The sequence below is a fragment of the Neofelis nebulosa genome, chromosome 4 (assembly GCF_028018385.1).
Source record: "Neofelis nebulosa isolate mNeoNeb1 chromosome 4, mNeoNeb1.pri, whole genome shotgun sequence".
Taxonomy (NCBI): domain Eukaryota; kingdom Metazoa; phylum Chordata; class Mammalia; order Carnivora; family Felidae; genus Neofelis; species Neofelis nebulosa.
This window is the reverse complement of record NC_080785.1, coordinates 83,754,132-83,776,180: the sequence shown is the minus strand read 5'-3', so window position 1 is coordinate 83,776,180 and position 22,049 is coordinate 83,754,132. Positions and strand designations below refer to the sequence as shown.

At 35.5% G+C, this 22,049-nt stretch overlaps 1 protein-coding gene across 3 annotated transcripts in view; it reads right to left on the bottom strand.

Moving 5' to 3' along the window:
- Positions 1–21,588, bottom strand: part of HGF (hepatocyte growth factor) — a 77,023-nt gene extending 55,435 nt beyond the window's left edge. The window contains exons 1-6 of one of the 3 annotated variants that reach the window (XM_058725266.1): positions 21,432–21,588; positions 21,042–21,197; positions 14,222–14,387; positions 9,612–9,724; positions 7,766–7,880; positions 2,507–2,649 (exon numbers count right to left, since the gene is read on the bottom strand). In XM_058725266.1, the coding sequence (XP_058581249.1) occupies positions 2,507–2,649; positions 7,766–7,880; positions 9,612–9,724; positions 14,222–14,387; positions 21,042–21,123 (619 nt within the window). In that variant the 5' untranslated portion in view covers positions 21,124–21,197; positions 21,432–21,588. The remainder of the gene's footprint in view (positions 1–2,506; positions 2,650–7,765; positions 7,881–9,611; positions 9,725–14,221; positions 14,388–21,041; positions 21,198–21,431) is intronic. The other 2 variants (XM_058725267.1, XM_058725268.1) reach the window with 2 other exon arrangements.
- Positions 21,589–22,049: the final 461 nt, after the last annotated feature.

Below are 22,049 nucleotides of genomic sequence, written 5' to 3'. Positions count from 1 at the left end.
TCCGTGCTGGTGCTTACTTCAGCAAAGCTGAATGTTTGAAACATGGATCGTTTCACAAAGCCACATTTATAAATAATTGTTTCATTTAAATCTTTGTTTTTAAGGATCTTTCTCCACAGAATATGAAATTGTACACATAAAGTTATAGCAGAAGTATTTGGGATTTTAAGTGTAAGGCATTAAAAATAATGATTATGATTTAATAAAATATATTTACTTGACTATTTGACAGTCATTAAAAAAGACATCTGTTTCAATAACTGAAGCTAATGTTAAAGCAAGAAATTGGATTTTAGATACCTCAGTTTTTTACAGTATTTGAATTGTAATATTAATGCTATTTTCTTTACATAATTGTTCTAAGTGTGATAAAAGTACTTGTTTTCTTTAGGAATGCTTAATATATTTCAAAGTTTAATCTTTTTTAAAAATAACATTAATCATTGGATATCAGATATATTTCTTTTATGAGCCAAACATTCAGATGCATTTCAGAAGATTATTTAGTCAACAGTTAAATATGGTTACAAAAATCTCAAAAAATACACGTACATTATTTTGTATATTTTGTATTATCCATGTTATAAACAGCTGGGTTTTTTTTCTATTAATTATTGACAGTGCTTTTTATTTTAGATCTTCTTCAGTAAAATCCTGCTAAAGGATTATTCAGTACAGTGTGAATTTAAATATCACAGCTCAATTCACACTCCCTGAGATATGTTTAGCCTACAGGGCAGGTAGGTGTTTGTTCACTCATAAGAGGGCTATTCTAATACTGTCATATTTCTAATTGCTTCCAGAAAAAGCATATCTGCAACCTTTAATGCCACGGTGACCAACAGCATCATGTGCAATTAATAGTAATGAGCAATGCCCTTTTCTAAGGGAGGTGTAGTGACCTCAGATTATTAAAGGATAATAGAGATGAACATTCTAATGTGATGAGGATAACTGGAAACAGGATTTTTCCCAATTACTTCTTTTCTAGCACATTTTTTCTACGTTGTCTATCAGTCCAGATCTATGCCAGTGTATTTTGATGAAGGTTGTTATAAACCAGGGCTGAGAAATCTCATTCCCACATGAACTAGACAGGTAACATAAATGCTAAGCTGTTTAAAGTTGGACCAAGTTACATTCCCTTGAAAACACTTTCTCAGGTCAAAAAAAAAAAAAAAATGAACAAAACTCCTTGCAATTGACTTTCAACCTCAGAAAACTGTGATATTGGAGAGTTCCCAAAAGAGCAAGGGTTTTTCTTCCATGTGTAAATTTAAAACAAATATTAATTACAGATTTACTCATACAAAACAGACTTGTGCATAACGTTATCACAGATCAGTTTATTATTTTTAAAAGAGAAGAAAACAATGAAGAAGTTATAGTGAACAGAATATGATACGGAATGGAAAGTAAGAATTTACAAACACAGATGGAACTGGCTCTAAGCACATGAAGTCAAGAATTTTAAATTAACTAACAACAGAAAACAAATTCACCTTCTCCGTGACAATTAAGCTAACAATGGCCTTTTTTATGTGATAAATATCAACCTGGTATTAAATGGATATATGGAAAAATAGTTCCAAAAAAATGTGGTTAATAACAAACAGATACTATAAAAGTTGGACAGCATTCCAGCAGCCCCCTACCCCCGAGTACGTCGAAATCCTACTAAACTTCTCTCAGAACTTAATCCGTGTTTCCTTTGGATTTTTAGAAGCTTAGTTTCTGACAAAACTAAAAAGCCAGCTATTCAGTAGCCAGGTAACTAAGAAAAATGAAACCACATCCAATGCTGAAGTGGTTACTCTTCCTTCTTGTCAGGCATGCAGTTTTCCAGTACAAGAGGGGAGACAGTGCCCCGTTATGCTGCGAGAGGAGGTGAAAACAGGCGTGGACTTAGGGTGCCTGCCTTCAAGACAGCTGGGGAGCTACTACTGCTTTGATCTCTTCAGATGCTATTCTCAGTGGTGTTTAGTGTCAGTCTCTGTGTCAGATTTGCTTCTCACCAAAAGGCACACGGGGGGGTATTGAACTTTCAGCGACCCCTTCCCATATTCTCTTCTGGGTTCATGTACTCTTGCCACACCACTTCAGAGTAGGTTTGACAAAATTTCTGCAGAAACAGGTGCTAGATGGATGGAATTAGCCTTACTCTTAAAGAACTAAGCTTCACTGGGTTCCTTTCAGGTGGTGTATGGGAGCAGATTTTGAGGTATGTGAACTCAAGACAGTAGATGAGGAAGCCCAAGCTTTTACCCTCCCCAGAGGGATGCCTCAGGCTCTGTTGAAATTCAAACTCATAACCCTTTTGCATTAATCTGATGATAATCAGTTTTTAAGACGTCAAGTAAAAATGCTCAGATAATTATCTTTAGTTGCATTTGAATGAACAACATATTTATTATGGTTTAATTCGTTTCTGTTAACCTTTAATGTGAGATGCAGTTCTACAGAAAGCGGGAGCAGAGTGCCCCACACGGCATTCAGGTTCATTTACCTTCTGAACACTGAGGAATGTCACAGACTTCGTAGCGTACCTCTGGATTGCTTGTGAAACACCAAGGTCCCCCTTCTTCCCCTCGAGGATTTCGACAGTAGTTTTCCTGTAGGTCTTTACCCCGATAGCTCGAAGGCAAAAAGCTAGTTTTAAAATGATAATCATTACAGTATAAGAGCATGCAACTTTATTTTTGGCCTATTAATTTTACTAATTAGTGGGTATGTTTTTCCTGAAGTACAGAAATCATTCTAGCTCAGACTTCCATATATATTAACTCAAGTTCATTTTCATCCATTCTTAAAATACTTAAATTTTATAAATACTCACCTGACTGAATTCCTACATTCAACACCATTAACAATGACTCATCTCTGGATTTGCTAAGAGCCAATCATTCTAGAACCTAACTGAAGTTTTCTGAACCACAATTTCAAAGCTCCACTTGAGCAAGGCCCCTAGGAGAGAATGGAAGAAACACTGCAGAAGGCCTTGAAATCTCACTCTTACAACGTTTATCCGAGATAATTATTTGTTTGTTTATTGCTTTTCTTATAAAGAATAGCCCCCCTTTTTTTCTGCACAGTTGAGAAACAGGTTGATGAAGTAACACAAAGGGTCTAGAATCAAATTAAACCTGGATTCAAATTTCAGTTCTCTCTTTTCCCAACTGGAGACCTCAGCAGGTAATTTAGCCTCTCTCAGACTGTGTTAGCAAACCTGTACCCGGAGCATAACCCTAACTTCATCACATCTTACACTTTATATGGTTGTTTTGAGACGTTCAAAGAGATGACTGGGTAATCAACATTCAGTAAATGCTACTTATTGTTAAGCTCACTCTGCTTAGTAGTCTTTACCTTGTCATAGTGAAAAACAGAATTATTTATTCTCTTCAAAAATTTGACTAATTTGCACTGTGGGGTTTGATGCTTCCAGATTTAGTTCCTAATAGTTTGCCATTGCGTGCAGAGACTATAATGCATCACCTTCATTTGAAATGTCTAATACCCTAGTTATCGTTTTATTAGCATAAAGTATTTCAACACAATATCAGAAGAATCCAAAGCCTCTTTTATTGTTTAGTACTTCTTGTGGCATTGGCCTCATGATGCTTTCATCTGCTAGATTGCACGTAAAAAAATCACAAGTAAGGAAGAATATATATCTGTGAATAACACTAAACACTGCTTTGAAAATCTGGTTACATTTTCAATATCCGGTTCATTTGTTGCTATAAAGCTTTATTTCTACTCTCACTGATTCTTGAATTCTAAATGGTGTTTAAATTAGAGTGAAGTAAAAGGACTTTAGTCTCTAAGTAAAAACCATTCAAATGTGTCTCGTACCCACTGAAACTTATTTAGGAATCATCATTTTTTTGTTATTATGTGACATAAAATATATATGGATGTTCATTGGGTACCAAGCAATATTTTGCAAAGAAATTCTTTCATTTGGACATGAAATACACCATAGTTAAGTCTTCAGAAAACATAAAATATTGGTCAAAAAGAAAAAATCTATTCTAAGAGACTTAATACTAACCAAACATTTTCAAGGAAACTCTTATTAGTACAAAATCCGAAATGTCTTTAGATAAAGTTTCTTATATTCATACTACACTAGCATTTTAAATATGGGGAAACAAAAATTAGACATTAGACCATATGATTGACAAAAATTATAATACAATTAAAGCTCATCATGATTTCACAATTCCTAATGGTATTTAATTTTCAAAGGAAAGAGAAGTCCTTTTTTTTCTTCAGCCCTTTTATTCCAGAATAACTTAAGATACCTTTTGTTTATTCCATTGCTTGAAATTTTCTTTTTTTTTGCCAGTTTTTCAACTTTTCATAGTAAATATAACAAAATACTCATTTTTCTGATAGAATCAAAACTAACCTTTACTTCACATTTTTTTTCATAAAGTAATGCCTAAATTTACCTAAGAAAATGTTCCTATAGCTCTATTTCATTAAAAAATAGAGTAGTAATTCAGGGGAAGTAATAGAATAATTAGTAAAGTAGTCTACAATGTTTAGACTTCTCTAAAGTATTTGTTTTACACACACACACACACACACACACACACACAAACACACACATATACCTTTCCTCTGGATTTGTAAAGCTAAAGAGAAGCTGTGAAAAAGTAGTGAACGAGTCAGTCAATGCTTTAGTCGTAAAAATACAAGTAAGGAAGAGAGAAAAAGTAGAAATCAAAATTAAACATGGCAGAAATATGAATAAAGTTTTCTCACTGGAGTTTATAAAAGAAAACTGAAAAGGAAAGATGCATTGCTTTCCGTATGAAATTCCTCTTTAGGACATGCAGAGGAAAGAACAGTCTGGCCATCTCTTCTTTCATTCTTTGGTGTAATAAAGCTTTTTACCCAGATTAGCTGGTTTTCTTTTGTGTCCTGAGGGATAGCCTGCTTTTCTTTAGCATCCTAGACTCGATCAAGGGATGAAGTCAGCCCTGCTCTTTTCACTTTTATGTGTTCATTCAACAAATGTTTATGAGAACCTATTACATACAAACCCAGTCAATAGGCTCTGTAATAAACTTTTATTCACATATATACTATTCGTGGTTTTTTTCCTTGTTAACAAGGCTTTAAGAGAGAGAGTAAAGAAATATTTAAAACTGAGTTATATCCAAATATACTTTGAAATATAAATTAGATCTTCTGAGTGCTAGCCACCTTTTCTTTTCTTTTTTTTTTTTTTTTTTTAATTTTTTTTTCAACGTTTTTTATTTTTTTTTATTTTTGGGACAGAGAGAGACAGAGCATGAACGGGGGAGGGTCAGAGAGAGAGGGAGACACAGAATCGGAAACAGGCTCCAGGCTCCGAGCCATCAGCCCAGAGCCTGACGCGGGGCTCGAACTCACGGACCGCGAGATCGTGACCTGGCTGAAGTCGGACGCTTAACCGACTGCGCCACCCAGGCGCCCCTTTTCTTTTCTTTTAATATAAACTGCATTCATAGGAAACTTGATCTAGTCCATCATCTGCTTCATTAATGAATGCTGGTGGCCAATGAAGGATGTAGATGTAGATATCAAGTCACCTGATTTTCTGGCTAAGCTCCTATACTAATTTAATCATCTATCATCATCTTCCCATTAACCCACTTGAAAAATATTTCAATCTAGAGTCAACAATAAATCACTCCTCCAAACAGATATATATATATATATATATATATATATATATATATATATATATATTTCCAGTTCCCATAAAGTTAATCTGTAGGTAACACTTAACTTAAAAGTGTTAAGCTCTCATGCAGATATTCCAATAAGCTGCTAATTGATGAAAATTGTTACTGTCGAATACAAAAAAAAAAAAGATTTGGTTAAAAGCAAGATCTTCTCAGCCCTAAACCACTATATCACAAGGAAATGTTTGTTGGTAAAATAGCTGATTGGACCGAGAAGCCAGTTCCCAGGGAGATCTATTTCACATTTACTCTTCTAGCAGAGAATCACAATCATAGAGAATTTGGGTTGAAATAAGACCTCTACTGGGTCAGGCCAGTGCACTCAACTAGGGTAGGATTGATTTCAAATGCTATTCTTTTGTTCATGAAAAACTTAGATCTTGTATTTAAATAAAATGTTTTCCTCATATAGTATCATGGGAGAGACACCATGCAAATCCTCATGAGAGAACAAAACAATTATGTGTATCTATCTATCTATCTATCTATCTATATATATATATTTGCTTTGTAATATAAGCATAATGCTGTATTTCAGAGGTATTTGTCTATTATCATAAGTAACTAATTTGGGAAAAATTAGTTGTTTTCTGCTATTGAGACTCTGTAAACTGATCAGCTTGGCCACTTACTAGCTGGTGTTAATTAGGCCGGATCACAGGTTTGATCCCAGCATAGAGCAACTACCTTCTTTTCTTTCTATGTGGGCCAATTAACTCATCTCTGTTTACAGAAATAAAATCATGTTGCATAACTATGCCCCTCAAAAATGAAAGAAATGGAATAAAAAGCGATTTAATCAAGGCAAAGTCACCACCACTATTGCAAAAGCAGATCACAGCCATGTGACCTACTGCTCGGTGTTTTGTGCCCTGTTTCATGTTAAAAACACAGGCTACACAGTGACACTGGCTGAGCTCAAGATTCTGGCCATCACACTTACTAGTTGTTCATGACCTTGAAAAGTTACTGAAGCCCTTTCTTCTTCAGTTTCACCATATATAAAATAGAATTAATAAAACTACTCACTATGTGGTTCTTGGGATATTAAATGAGATAAACAAGATAAACTGCTCAGCAAGATACTTGCTCCTAGTACACTAAATCTTGCAATGCATTTAATAACCAGAGAGGAGAATTGTTTTAAACTACTTCAGTTCCTGTTAAAATTATTTGTGAAATAAGTCTTGACAAACTGTGGCTATATTTAGTTCCTTAGTGGGTATTAGAAATCTATGTTTCTCCTCCATGATGATTAAAACTCTCAGACTAATGAGCCTCTGGATGCTGTGTTTACTCATCTTTAAATAGCATTCATCTGTTATAACGAACACGCTTCTCTGAAGTGTAGACATTTAATTTCCACGGAATGAGAAGTTTTCTCCAGTTATTAGGCAACAGGTGAAATGGGAAAGCTGGTCAATCTGTGACATGAGTTATTAGCAGAGGTTCTCAATTTTGGCTGTGCTTTAAAAAAAAAAAAATACCAGTGCCTGGATTATTTCCCTAAAAGATTCTGATTTAATTGGTGTGTGTTGATGCCTGGGTGGCGGGGTTTGTTCAAGGCTCATAGCAGTTGGTTTTAGTGTGCAACCAAGGTTGTGTACCACCACGGTTAAAGAACAGTCAGCCCCCAGGATCAGGTCAGAATCTGATCCGCTGCCTATTTATATCACAGTGAAAGCCTCCACTTGAGCTGCAGAGTGCTGTACCTTCTTGAAGGCGAAGAGAGGTGGGGGGAATATATGTGTTTTCTTTAAATCACATTTTCATTACTTCTTCACAAATACCAAGATGTATAAGATGAGGTTTTGAGGTAAGATACTGTTAGGCCATGCTTAATGGCAAATTTAGTCATCTTTGGATATCAGTCATGAATTCACATAACCCTTGGCTTGATGCAATTCAGTAAAGTTGGGTAAATTATTATAGAACCGTAGATTATTCTGAAGTACTAACATGAGATTGCTAGCACACATATAAAAAAGAAAGGCTCTCCCCTCTTTTCTTCATGCTGTTCTTACCTGTGTTCATGTGGTATCATAGAATTCCAAGGCTGGCATTTGATGCCACTCTTAGTGATAGATACTGTTCCTTTGTAGCTACCTCCTTTGCCAATGATGCAGTTTCTAATGTAGTCTATCAGAGGAAAGCAGAGAAAAGTTTTATAACTATGTGTAGCATACTCTGTATATATTTAAAAAGAAAAAAAAGAATTCCATCCAAATCTTTAGGTAATTAATGTTTATAAATTATCTCAAATCATACTGACATTTCTGGCCTAACGTTTATAGTACTTAAAAAAAAAAAGACTACTTTGGAGTTTTAATTTTGTGAGTATATTTCTGGAAAATAGCAGAGATCAGTCTATGTTCTTAGTGGAGATTAGCCTGTATACTCAACTGGTCAGACAAATTTAATTTGGCAGAATGATTTGCTCAAATATACAGACCATTTTAAGAAAATATTAAAAATAAAAATTAAGGGGCGCCTGGGTGGCGCAGTCGGTTAAGCCTCCGACTTCAGCCAGGTCACGATCTCGCGGTCCGTGAGTTCGAGCCCCGCGTCAGGCTCTGGGCTGATGGCTCGGAGCCTGGAGCCTGTTTCCGATTCTGTGTCTCCCTCTCTCTCTGCCCCTCCCCCGTTCATGCTTTGTCTCTCTCTGTCCCAAAAATAAATAAAAAACGTTGAAAAAAAAAAAATTAAAAAAAATAAAATAAAATAAAAATTAAGTAATTTGCAAATTTTATTCAATTCAAAGAGTTACTTTAAGATAATAAAATAACTGACTTGTTTTTATCTCAGTAAAATTGTGTAAGTTTTGTATATGTGTGTGTGTATGTCTGAGTGATAGTTATATTACGTTCATTATTATTTTCTAAATTTTTGCTAACTTTAGTGCTGCAAAACTGTAGAGCAATTAATTTGACACAAGCCGTATATTCCTATCAAATACCAGTATATACACTTGTTATCAACCTAGAAGATTAAAAAATGGTCTTATACTACATTATGAGTTATGTTTAGGATTTACAGAATTACTGGGGTATATAGATCATCTAATTTTCTTTTTTTTAGGTCATCTTATTTTCTACCATAAATTAATTTTAATTTAATTTAAACATCTACCTTCGTAACAAGGAAGTATCTCTGTATATTACCAAATACTCAAATTAAATGGCACAGTATGATTTAGGAAAACGTTAAACTTGATTAGGTACTATTATTATAAATACAATCCATAATTATTAATTTGTGTGATAAGAAATTTATTTGGTAAAATTCATATTTATATAACACTTTCCAATTATTTCATTGATATAATTCTGCTTTGGATCAAAGTAAATAACCTGTGAATACAATATCAGGTGAACAAAATAGACACATTAACAAATAATATCATCTTAATTATTTTAAAGATTTATAAAGTATATAATTAGGAAAAGTCACAATTAATGTTTCAAAATCTCCACATTTTATTATCAGCAATCATCACTATAACATCAGTTATTCAAAGTTGTTAGAATTTAAAATACTATAAAATAAGCTCAAAATGTACTATATTTTAAACTATTAACTTAAGGTGGCACTTTCTAAAATGAACATGGGGAATATCAGTTCTAGGAGATGCTCCTAGGAATAAACAAAGAGGGAGGGGGCCAATATAATTATGGAGTGTTTAGGGAGTGTTCTTTTTAAAATACTATATTTAAAAGAGTCAAGACACTAGTATCTGTCTTAATGGAAGAATTGACTGCATAACAGATCTAGCATATGATAAAAAATCATCAGGAAAGAGCACTGTAGCAGGAAATTACACATATTTTATAGTTTATTTTGTTATGAAACATTTAGGGAGAAACTAGTTACCTTTGTTTTCATAGAGATCGAATTCATGACCAAACTCTTTTTTCACTCCACTTGTCATGCTATTGAAAGGGAACCAGAGGCATCGTTTCCTTGCTTTATCAAAAACAAAGGCCCTGAAAAAAATATCTAAATGAAAAGAAGGAATACTACTATTTATAAAGTTTTTAAAGAATGGGCACATGGTTTAGCCAAGGAGGGCAATATAAAAAGATATATGATTACATATGCATATAAAAATATGAGTGATTTTTGGACCTACCATTTTGATGGCCAAAGAAAGAACAAAATTAAGTTTTCATACATGTACATTTAAATATCAGAATACTGTTTGGAATGTTCTCATGTTATTCTTTTTTTTTTTTAATTTTTTTAACGTTTATTTATTTTTGAGACAGATGTTCTCATGTTATTCTAAATGATGTTTAGACAAATTAAGACTTAAACAAGCCAAATCAATATATAACACAACTGCTTGGGTTACTTCTGAAGACTTTTTTTTTGTAAGTACACAACAAGTTGGAAGATTTTGTTTATAGTTATATACTAATGATTATATTTGAAATATCGTGATTAATTTCCAAAGTTTGTAGTTGTGTAAAGTACATTCTAAAGTGACATTTCCTAAAATGCATTAGACAAATCACCATCCAGGAGATTCTACTAGCAAAAGGGATCTGAAATCAAATGTTTGGAAAATTTTGCATATTCTAGAACTTCTTGGTGAGTTATAAAGCATGGAAGCTTATTAAAGCTATGAAAATCTCGTTATTAGGATAGCTGTTTATGTAAGTCAATGTTTCCTAAATAGATTTGCTAACTTAGGAATTTTTAATTTAAGAAATCTATTAAGAACCCATAACATATGCTTTTGATAGATCGTCTTGAAGAAAATTACTAAAATGTGTCACTCCTACAATTATCATTCCTACAGCTAATTATATTGGATTTTGTTGTTGACTAAAAAAAGTCTTTCTAAAGTAAAATGAGAAGTAGACAAACCCTTTAACTGAGCTTAGTAAAGAGCACGATAAAATTTTCAACATATTAAGTGCTACCATGTCTTACAATGTAGAAAATGAAGTTGGAATTCTGACCTGTTTACCTTCCTTTAAGAAATGGTACTAAAACTCTTTCTCACTATGTTCATGCTAATCACAATGTCATCATGTACAAGTATCCAATTAAAAGAAACATAGCATTTCTAAGAATAAGGATTTTTCACTTCTAATCCATATAATGTTTTGAGAACATATAGTTTTCTTATAATTTTAGATATCCCAAATTAGCCATTTATTTCTTAGCAATTTGCCAACTTTTAAAATATTTAAATAAGGGGAAATAACTTTTATGAAACATGTAAAATATGTTATAAAATTATTTGAAACACTTTATCTATTATCTCTATTTTTATTTATTCTATGTCCAAAATACCCCAAAAATTATATTCATAAACATTGTGCTTAAAGATATGTTGAAGTATCTACCTACAAGAACTTCTTACAGCTGAAAGAGTAATTAAGGGCAAATCATGAAAGTATATCTTTGCAGTGGTGGCAGAATAACTTACGAGAGAATTGGCTAATGATAGACTTGAATTTTGATCTGGCAGATTGTAGGCTTATGCAATACATGTTAAATTCCCTATTACTCTATTACAGCACCTTGGTGAGGGGCATGTTAAATGACTTTGAACACATAGTAATTAGATAAAGAGCTCATATAAACTAAACAAAAACCTAACTACAAATTTTAAAGTTACAGAATCAATAACTTGCCACTTAAGTTCACATTAAAAAATAAAATCATGGGGCGCCTGGGTGGCTCAGTCGGTTAAGTGTCGGACTTCGGCTCAGGTCATGATTTCACGGTTTGTGAGTTCAAGCCCCACATCGGGCTCTCTGGTGACAGCTCAGATCCTGGAATCTGCTTCGGATTCTGTGTCTCATTCTCTCTCTGCCCCTCCCCCACTTGTGCTCTGTCTCTCAAAAATAAATAAATTAAAAATTATATATAAAAAACAAAATCATACCACACATATAACTACTCATCAATTAATAATATTGCTTTGACATGAGAATGCCTTGGAGGTGACTCATGAGTCCCATCAGGAACATGCAAGATTTGCCTCTGTGAATACACAGGTGATTGCATCCAAAAAGTGGGTATCAGAATTTCCAGCTTGCTGTCTCCATTCACCCTTTTCTCTCATTCCATTTAATGCCATATTCTCTCAGAAAAGTGTTTCCTTGTCTCATTTTATGCCTCCAAATAGAATGGATCCAAACAGTCAGATTCTAGAGTAGCATCTTGTTTTAAGTTTGACTTTAAGAGTCTTTATCTTATCCTTATTTTAATTATCATATTCCTCTCATACATGTAGATTTAGGTTTTCATACATGTAGATTTTTTTTGTCTAGTTTTCTCGTTATATATGTCAGAAAGGCAATCCCAATACCAGTTACTGAATCATGGATGGAGGAAGAAAGCCTCATATTTTCTTCTCTTGAGTCAAGTCATGGATAGCAATTTTCCGAGGAGCTTAGAATCAGGCATTCTGGTCATCTTTCCTACCCAGCAAAAAAAGAACTTCAATCTCTGTAAAATCAATATTGTTGATAACTTCTCAAGAAGAGGTAGTGTTTGAGAATGTTCCACCCTGCACCCGTTGAATCACGGATGCTTTCATAAAGTATTACTGGTATTTTCTAAGCATTTTTGCATATTTGCCATTGCTTTTCAGTGATTCTAGTCCATATAACAAGCCTGCAAAAAAAATCCTTTAAATCATTAAGAGTCTAATTTCAGAGTATCACAGTATGCCCATTCAGTTCTGAATAACTAATATATTTAGTGATTCCAAACACATATGTATATTTGGGGTAGACAAGTGAGAAGGATGACACATTTCTGGGCAGAGGAACTTTGGCTGTACAAAGGTTTTATACATGTGGTTTTCTGCACAGGTTGCCATAAATTTGAAGACTAAATATAACTCAACCAGAATATAGTAGGAAAGTATGAAACCTCATATGTGGGATATGTAAAGATTTTTAATCAGGTCACATGTGTTCTTTAATGCAGCAAAATCATTTTAGTTCCTCTTGAATAAAACAAAGGGAAAAGTTTTTCTTTTGTTTACTAGAGATAAGGCGTGAAAAATGTGAAAATCAAGAGGTCACAATGCCTTCCTTACTTGTGGATTCAGGAAGGTGTGTTTTCAGATTCAGAGTTAAAAATCAATAATGAGATGAACTTCTCCCATTTCCTTCGACTCACCTTCCCAAGCCTGTGAGGGGAAAATACAATAAATCTAACCTCCTCAATTGCAAAAAGAACATCACTGTAGATCTACACAGCTATGACATTGATTGAGAGTAGTTTTCTCTAATTCATTTTATACAATCCCAAGGCAGGAAAGTCAGGGAAAGAAACAGAATTATCACAGGAATATACATGCAAAGTCAATTCTCCACTCCCCTTTGCCAGGAAATCTCTCCCAGAAAGTGGCAGTTTGGCAAGAAAAATACTTCCAGAGGAGTTATAAATGAATAGAAAGGAGACAGTCTCTCTTCCTACATCTGTCGAGGACCTTCTCTGACCATACTCTTTCCCTCAGGCGCCAAACACTCATTTATCTAAAAAAAAAAAAAAAAAAAAAAGGCAAGATGAAAGTAGGGTCACTTGCCTCGACTTTACTAACTTTACTAAAATCTGTATTCATGGGACATGACACTGCCCAAATGTGATCATGAATAGAATTCAAAATTGACAAGATACCACATGCAATCCTGTCAAAATAGAATGAGATAGGGAATAAAGGGGTGTCAAGTAAGTGAGAGGCTGGGATGTTTATGGGGAAGAATGGGGAAATGCATTTTCTTCTGGCAACTCAGAAAATTATTCAGATGCAATTGTCTCCTTCATGGCCCGAAATTCCCGAGTTTTATCCTTGGGCTCACTGGCAAAGTAGGAAGGAGTTCTTCCCTGTGAGGTTAGGCAGGGAATTTCAAAAGATAAGAAAAGTCGCCTTTGGAATCTCTTCATACCTCTTTGAATTGCCCCATCACTTTTCACCTAAAACTTCATCATCACTATCCCCTAACTCTTTTTGAATAGCCTTTGCTGCTGACACCAATCCCTCTAGTCTTTTAATCTAATTCTCTCAACACCTTTTATTTCAATCCCTTAAGACAATGACGTAACTTGCAGTAAATTCTGGCTCTTGCCCAACTTATATTCTGAAAATTCCTCCACTCCTCTTGCAAGAAAAAATAAATGTTTACTCTGAATAGAATACTTTAAAATGTTGGATAAAAGGCAATCTAGTTGAATTTTAGTTTCTAAAGTTCAACTATTCATAAGATGAGAAAACACAAATTCCATAACCAGAGGCACTGTGGATTCTAAATGGTATCAGTTTATGTGCTCTCCCTTACTCACATTTCCATCAACTGGGAGCAACATCTCCTGTTATAATGAGTGAAAACTCAAGTCAAGCTTATACTTTTAAGGGCAAATTACATGAATCCAAAAAGTGGGGGGAACCATGATGATAATTAGTAGATGCTGTATTTGGAAAGTTATCCTAAGAACAAAATGAAGCAACTTACTTGCAAGTGAATGGAAGTCCTTTATTCCTAATACATCTATTGGCACATTGGTCTGCAGTGTTCATTTTTTTTGTTTTTATCTTCAGTAATGGGTCTTCTTTAATTAGAGTAGTCTTTGCTGACTTTTTGAATTCATGAAGTGTGTTTCTTCTTTTCTTCTGTCCTTCTATTAATAATAATTTTTTTAAAAAAAATGGAGGAAAAGCTTTTAAGGCTCATATAGAAAAAAAAATGTCCTTAAGGATCATCCACAAGATAGTGATTTTATCTGACAACATACTAGATCTCCAGGGATTGGGGGTGAAGTGAGGTGAGGATTGATACTCTCAGATAGTTAAGAGCAAGAGAGGAATATTGTAATCAGTGAAGAATAAATAACTTGTCATGTAGAGTCACTCATCTACATTCTTTAAAATGAAATATGGTTTTAAAAATTAGGACAGAGTTCACTCTAAAGAAATAAATGACATGATATTCTCCAAACAGTATGTAAGCAAATGCCCGGGCTTATCATATCATGCTCTATAATTAAATTTGTCATTTCCTTCTACAGTTGGCCCTTATGTAAGTTATAGTATTAATTAGATAAGCCAACTCAATTACATGTGAGCAACTTCTCACTAGAAAATGGCACAGTGGATAAATTCTTCTGACTCTCTTTGAAGTATTTCATATTACTCAAGTTTAGCCCTTCTCGTTTCCTTCATAAGTGTTTTCTGTGTTTTGGGGCACTATTTCTTAGTATCACTGAATTGTCTTGAAATCAAGCCAACTACTATAAATCAAATGTGTGTAAAACATCATCCTTTAATGTAGCAATATCATTTTTCTTCATGAAAGTATTCTCCAAAGCCCCTAGATAGCATGAAGCCTCCTATTAAAAACATGAAAAACAGAACTAAAATATCCTAAAAGACTTCATCTTGTAGATAACTTCAGAGTATCAAGCACTTACTTCTTTATTCTCAACTTGCCCAAAGTTACCTAGTTTCTAACGATGGTCGCCATCTTCATAATGAGAATGAAAATGTCTAAGAGACTGCACCTATTGTGTATTAAGGAGAGTCATGATTGTGCCTCTCTTCTGCCTGCCAGTTCTTTTGAACATCCTTGTAACAAAAGCGGTAACAATATCTTCATTCTTAATATGAAGAAACTGAGACACAGCGAAAAATTAATTGCCCCTTAAGCAAAACTCATTTGAAACTCAACCGCCTAGCTTCAGAACCCCCATTCTTAAACACTCGTGATGCCACCTTTTTTAAAAGAATTATAAGAAAGTATGTAGAAATATGGCTTACAAATATTTTTTGAAGATCTGGTTTAGGGCTATCAGTAGAGAAGAAATTTGGATGGTAAGACAGGAAATGCATTCCTGCTCTTTATATGTGGTGAAATATGCCAAGAAAAGAGGGTAAAATTTTTGTGCAGAAAATTTGGAAATATGGCTAGCAGAGTGAGGTACAAACAATGGCATCATACTCTCAAATTTGCCAGCAACCACTGGCTCCAGTTGGTTTATTAAACATGCAGATGCTATTCATTAATGTCTATCCTAACCTGAAGTCCACAATAAATAAGAGAAAACATGAAGTCCTCTAAATTTCTGGTTCTCTGTAAAACTCCAGAACACAATCCCCAAAAGACTGGTACTAATTTCTGTAATAATGTTTTCATTTTCAACTTTTCTTTGTCCTACAAGATGGAATGGCTATGGTACAACAGATATAATTTAAATGACATTTTAACATAGAAATTCAATCAACCAAATAATCTATCAACATGTTATTTATTGAGTGTGGACCAAATGCCTTGCATAACGTTGGCAGACAGATGATAATTCTGGCATTCTTACTGACTTGCCAAATGACTTTGTTTAATTACCTGAAATGCTAATATACCAATTACTCAATCTACAAAATGCAAGTTATGTTATATTTGAAGCTATTTAATTATTAAGTGGATATTTGGAAGTTAATTTGGATTAAAAAATGTTATTAATATGCAAAGTTTTAGCTTTGTTTTTGAAATTCCATTCTTTAATTTCTGGCATAGAGAAGAAATTGTTATTCTCCCAAGCAAAGAAGTGGTATAATTCTTTTCACATTTTGTTTTCTGCCACAGGACCATGTTAATGGGAGATACATTTCTACATTAAGAATTTCTTGCTTTGACCATAGTGCACTATTTCTTAGGTGCTATGAAATGTTTCACAGAATAATAATCATCTGATTTCCTATATACATATGAGTATTTCTTAGAAAAAATAGTAGTTAATGATGCTGAAAATCCAGTAAATAAAACTGTTGGTTAAAAGGAAATGTGCACATATACTATATATATGTGTGTCCACACACGCACGTGTGTGTGTATATACACACATATATGTCTGTCATATCTATGTCAAATAAATTCAGTTAACTAACAATACAGAATTAAAATTGGCCTCATGCATGTGTTCATTATACATGTCTAGGTGTGAGAGAAGAGCATAAAGCTAAATTTTAGAAGTGTAAGGCAAACATTAAATTAAGATATGCATTTTACTATTTATCAAATAAAAGAGGACCCCTTGTCAATGCCCCAGTTTCTTTTCTCAATACCATGCAATATGAAGGCAAGTAATGAAGAAAGAGGTCTCTGTGGGATTATTGTTTGTGTTTAATTCTACAGATCCTCAGTTGTCCTATTGAAATGTGTTAATGTGTGACTCTCACAAAAGTAGCCTAACTCTTGCTTGCTGATAAGTTTTTCCATCACCACCTTTCATCTAAAGATCAAAAAGCATTCAGAAAAGCAAACAAATCTACGATTTTCCTTTACTAGATAATAGACAGGTGTGAAAAACTTGTCTGGGGCTACAGAGCTTATCAAAGGCAATGGGAGCCAGGTATCAGGATTCCCTTTCACTATTTATTTCTCATGATTTAGAAGCTTTCCCTTGTAATTTAGTCATTTCTACTAGGTCAGTAACAAATTACTATAAAATGTGAAGTTGAAGCTAGCTGTGTATCATGTAATCCAGGCATCTATAAAACTAATTTCTTCTTCAATAAAAGAAAAATTCAAAACAGAAGTCGTTCAAAAACAGAATGTGAAAATAAAACTCCTTTGCTGAAAATAGTTTCAACTTTTTCTTCCATATGTATTAGCAACTGATGCTTGTTTTACTGAAAACAGTTAAAAGACCAGCTTAATTTGGGAAGAAACTCAAAGAAAATATCTTTGGATCAGATTTTTCTCTACTATTTTTTCTGCATAACTATTAGTTGGAGTTTATAAACAAAATATTGAAATGAAATCAAAGGGTGAGAGATCACTGCAATTTTGTCATGCTTTCTTGTACTTTAAATTGCAACTCCTTTCTCCTCTTCTCCTAGTATAGGAAAACATTCTGGAAGCTATATTTCTTGAAGAACCTGAAATCCCTATTTTAGAATTGAAATCATTAGGATCTTAGTGAAAACCTACAAACAGAAAGTAGGGTCAAATGTATCAAGGTGCTTGAAGAAAGACACATTTCTCCCTCTGGTCCGTGGCCTCACACTCATTTCTCTCAGTACCTCATATATTTTCTTCTCTGTATGGTCTAACCATTGACTTCAAAGGAAAATCATGCAAGGAAAGGATTTGCAGGGTGTGGAAAGAAGCAGGAATCTGGCTCCACATATTCTGAGAAACCTACCCACATGATTAGTGATTAACAGCTTGAAGTGGCAAGATGTTAAGATGAAAGTACACAAATAATTAATGGAGGGAACGGTAGTGACTGGAGACTTTAAACTTCCCAAAGACAAGAATCATAAATACTAGTCCACATTTTCATTTTCATTGCTGTTATCTAAGGACTTGGATTTCACAGTTGGTATTTGAGAAGCAGCAAAATAGTCTCTTGCAAAGAAAATGGAGCAATAGTCAAGGTGAGATTCAGGGCCTCCCTTCTTCACCTTCGTTCGGCTTCCTTGGTCATTGTCATTGTCATAGAAGCCTCCGTCTGGTCTCCTCCCTATTTCTCCCAACAACTGTTTCTCCACGCAGCAACCAAAACAACCACACTGAAGTACAATTTAAGTCAGGTATCTTGTCAACTCCAAAATTTCCAACTGCTACCCATGATGTTCAGAATACTTTGGCACACCATTCATGTCTGTGCATACGACCTTATTTTAGTTTCTAATCACAGGCCATGGTACTCCCTCTTGGTACTCTGGTACACCAATCCCACATGCTTACCTGTGCTCATACTTTCTCACCTCTATGCCTTTGGTCATTCTGTGTTCCCCTGACTTAGGTACCGATCATACTACCATCCATCTTTTCATACTCAGCCTGGATACCACATTTTCCCCCAACTTCTTACACTAGAAATGAACTCTCAGTCATAGTATAATAGTGCTCCTAACACAGAGTTTTTCTTACATTACTTAGCAAAATGGATTTTTAAAAGGCAATTTCAGTTAATTTCACGGCTTCTGGCTTCAGTATAAATAAAAGAAAAAAAACAGCACATACTTCATTCTCATAGATTTGAGTCAGAATCTCAGCTCTATCCCTTTACTATGAAAAGAGAATTAAAGTCTTTAAAATCAGGTGCCCCATGTAAGATGAGCAGAATAATGCCAATCTTATCAGAATTAAATAAGTTCTTTTAGAGCTTGGCCCATAACAGTTGCTCAACAAATGTGGGTTTCTTTCACATTTGTTCATCTTTATATCTCTCACAGGTTCCTGGACATCAAGCGCTTATTTAGTGCTTCTTTTGTTACAGGGTACTGGATATTAGTTTCCAGTGTAGGTAGAAGCATATAGAGGGTAATTCTATGTAGACCAACTCCTATAAAGATGGCCGGGGTCACTATATTGCATATTTCTTCAGAAACTTTTCTATAAAGTATCTCCTTAACACATCCTGCTCATGATTGATAGTCACCTCATTATGGTATCCACTTTCATTCTCACATTGTATTATTTTACAATATGTGCAAATATAGACTCATGGGATAAATCTAAGAGCATAACAAAAGCAATTAACAATAAAAGCCCTAAATGTTCAATGTGAGATGATATAAAAAAGGACCAACTTTCTTGGTATGTTCTAAGAAGACTGTCCATATTCTCCAGTTTGGAGAATGTCATAAAAAAAAAAAAAAACTATCAAAATAAACTTACCACCCAAACCAAGCCAGACCCTCTTTTGATGACAATTTTAGCATTATCCACTTCAGGAATTATTCACAGCATATCTGTAATCCCCAATTGTCCTCTCCTTGCCTGCCAGCACACTCTGGGGCTGCATTCTCCCTATACTCAGGAAACGCAGTCATTTCAACATTAGCCAAAGTGAAACATCATTACGAATGTATATCTCCTGCCAAAACTCCGTAATGCATGCCAAAAACAAATAGACATTGTCTATGGTTGATCTACTGTTTGGGTTTTCCACATTGTGTTTCCCTCACATTAGCACAGATGATTTCAGGTAACCATATTGTACTTCAGGCCATCAACGTTTGAATCTTTACAAATGTAAGCCCTCAAGATATTAGCCATGCTCTCAATTTATGCCCTAAACCTCCTGAAATCAGCAGTGTCTTCTGAGAGTTCATTTTAGCATGACATACCTCAAGCATGACAACGTGCTTGATTGAGCTCACTTCTTTTTCACCTCTTCAGAAACCTTACCTAAATGTTTTCAAATCGGCCCTTCCCACACAGTGTTGTTCTCAAAAGGACCACTTCACAAGATTGAAGAAGAAACCCAGGTGGGCTGAATGTCTTTCCTTGTCAGTTAGCAAATTCTTGATGTTTTCAACCCTTGCATTACATCAGAGACTAGATCAGAGTTCCAATAAATTTCATATTTAACTTATCTCAAAAGATATGGCCGGTTCTCTGGTTTGTGTTATGAAAAGGCCATGTCTACCATGTGGGCATTTGTTCCATTCTTTTATTCCCCTGTGCCCACCCGTGGTGCTCACTACCTTCTCCCTCTGGCATCTCAGCCACTACCATGATAATACGACCAAATACAGATGTTTCCTCTTGCCCTGATAACAACAGAAAACTTCCCAAAGCAGCAGATGAAATCTCTACACTTCCAGGAAGGTAGTATGAACTCACCAGCAATTCCTTCCCAACCTATAAATTCAGGGGAGAAAATGGGAGGCTGAAAGGACCCCTTCTGCAGCTTTAATCAGAGTCACACAATTTTTGCCTCCCTTGCACTGCAGTTTCAAAGGGCAGACATCCATACCCAGACAGAATGAGATCTTAGAAGACAGGCTTTCTCTTTCATTTTTATAACATGCATATACTCAGGGCTTAATCTGCCTTCTCCAAATGAAAACCTGTATAAAGTCTTCATGTAGCCCTGAATGTTGACTGAGTGACGTGGGGTGGTGGAACGTCATGGAAAAATATCCTCTGGAAAGAAGTGAGTCCCTGCTGTACTGACAGTCCCTCTCCCCTCTTCAGACCAGACCTTCTGTTCAGCCTTCAACTTGTCCAAACCAGCAAAATTCCAGCCAGTGTTAGCACTTCATTCCTGTCCCACAGTCCACAGCTAAGAGGCTAAGAGAGCCCTGGGATTGGGTTGGGGGGTGGGGGGGAGCGCACTGAGGGGATGTTAATTATCATTGTAAATGCCTTGCAAACAGGAACAGAATATCAAAAGGAAGCATAAGGAGAGGTTTAAAGGACCCAAGCCACACACAGAGCTGAGGAAGGATGCTGGGGATGGGGTGGAGAGAGTTAGGAAAAGGCAAGGTTAGCAGGAGAGAGTTAAAATCGTAATGATGAAGAAGAAAAAGAGAAGACTAACCTGCATAGGGGATGGGAAGCAGAAGGAGGTGGAGGAGGACGTGCTGCAGCAGCAGGACTGGAAGAAGTTTGGTCACCCACATGGTGCTGCTGGACGGGCTGGCGGATCCCACTGGAGGAGATGCCTGGCTGAGAGAAGCCTGTTCCGACTCAGTGCCTAAAAGAACCAGTCGGCTCTGAGCTGCTTTTTATTGCGATGAGCTAAGTTTGTTGTGTGATTAACTGGAAAGATCTAGGTCTGAACTCCCTCTTACGGTAAGAAACTGTTTAACAACAGCCCTTTACTCTCTTCCACCCCCTTCCTTTCCTCACTAACCACCCCCCCCAACAACACCAAAGAGATCCCAGCTCCCCGCACCCCCCCTCAACTCTGCTTAGGAAAGAAACTTACAAAGAAAAGGTCACCTGGCCTGAGGCCAGCTCAATTTGGAAGCTCGAGCTCCAGATCCCTGTGGCTCCTATCCGAGTAGGGAAGGGAGGAGCAAGGCTCAGCCCAATAGCTAAATCAAGGGACAGGCAGAGGACCAATTCGCTAAATTTAAACAGGAAAATACATGTGTTTACATGTCTCTTTGGGAAAAGAGGAAGGGGAAGCAGCATAAGAAGAAAGCAAAGAGCTGCCTTTCAGTCAAATGTGCTTTAGCTCCTAATCTGTCTACTTTCACTGCTAGAGCAAACTAGGGATTCAAAACACTAGCACAGGTTCCTTGGGGTGTTAGAGACGGAGCAGAGAGGAGGGAGGCAGGCGAGGAGGCAGAACCAGGCGGGTCCAGCCCAGGTAAAAAACGTTAGGTAAGAAAAGGGTGTGGTATTGTGGGGTAAAAATAAACAAGCAAAATGAAAGCACCCACGGTGTCAGGTAAGAAAATTGCCCCTGCCCACTATCCGCAGGGCAGGCTGCTTTTTTCAGAAGCTGTACTACCTCTGCGATCACCACAAATGTGCCTGAAGTGCATAAAAGAAACTTGTCTGATTGAGGGTTGGCGATAAAATGTGTTCATGCTCTCTC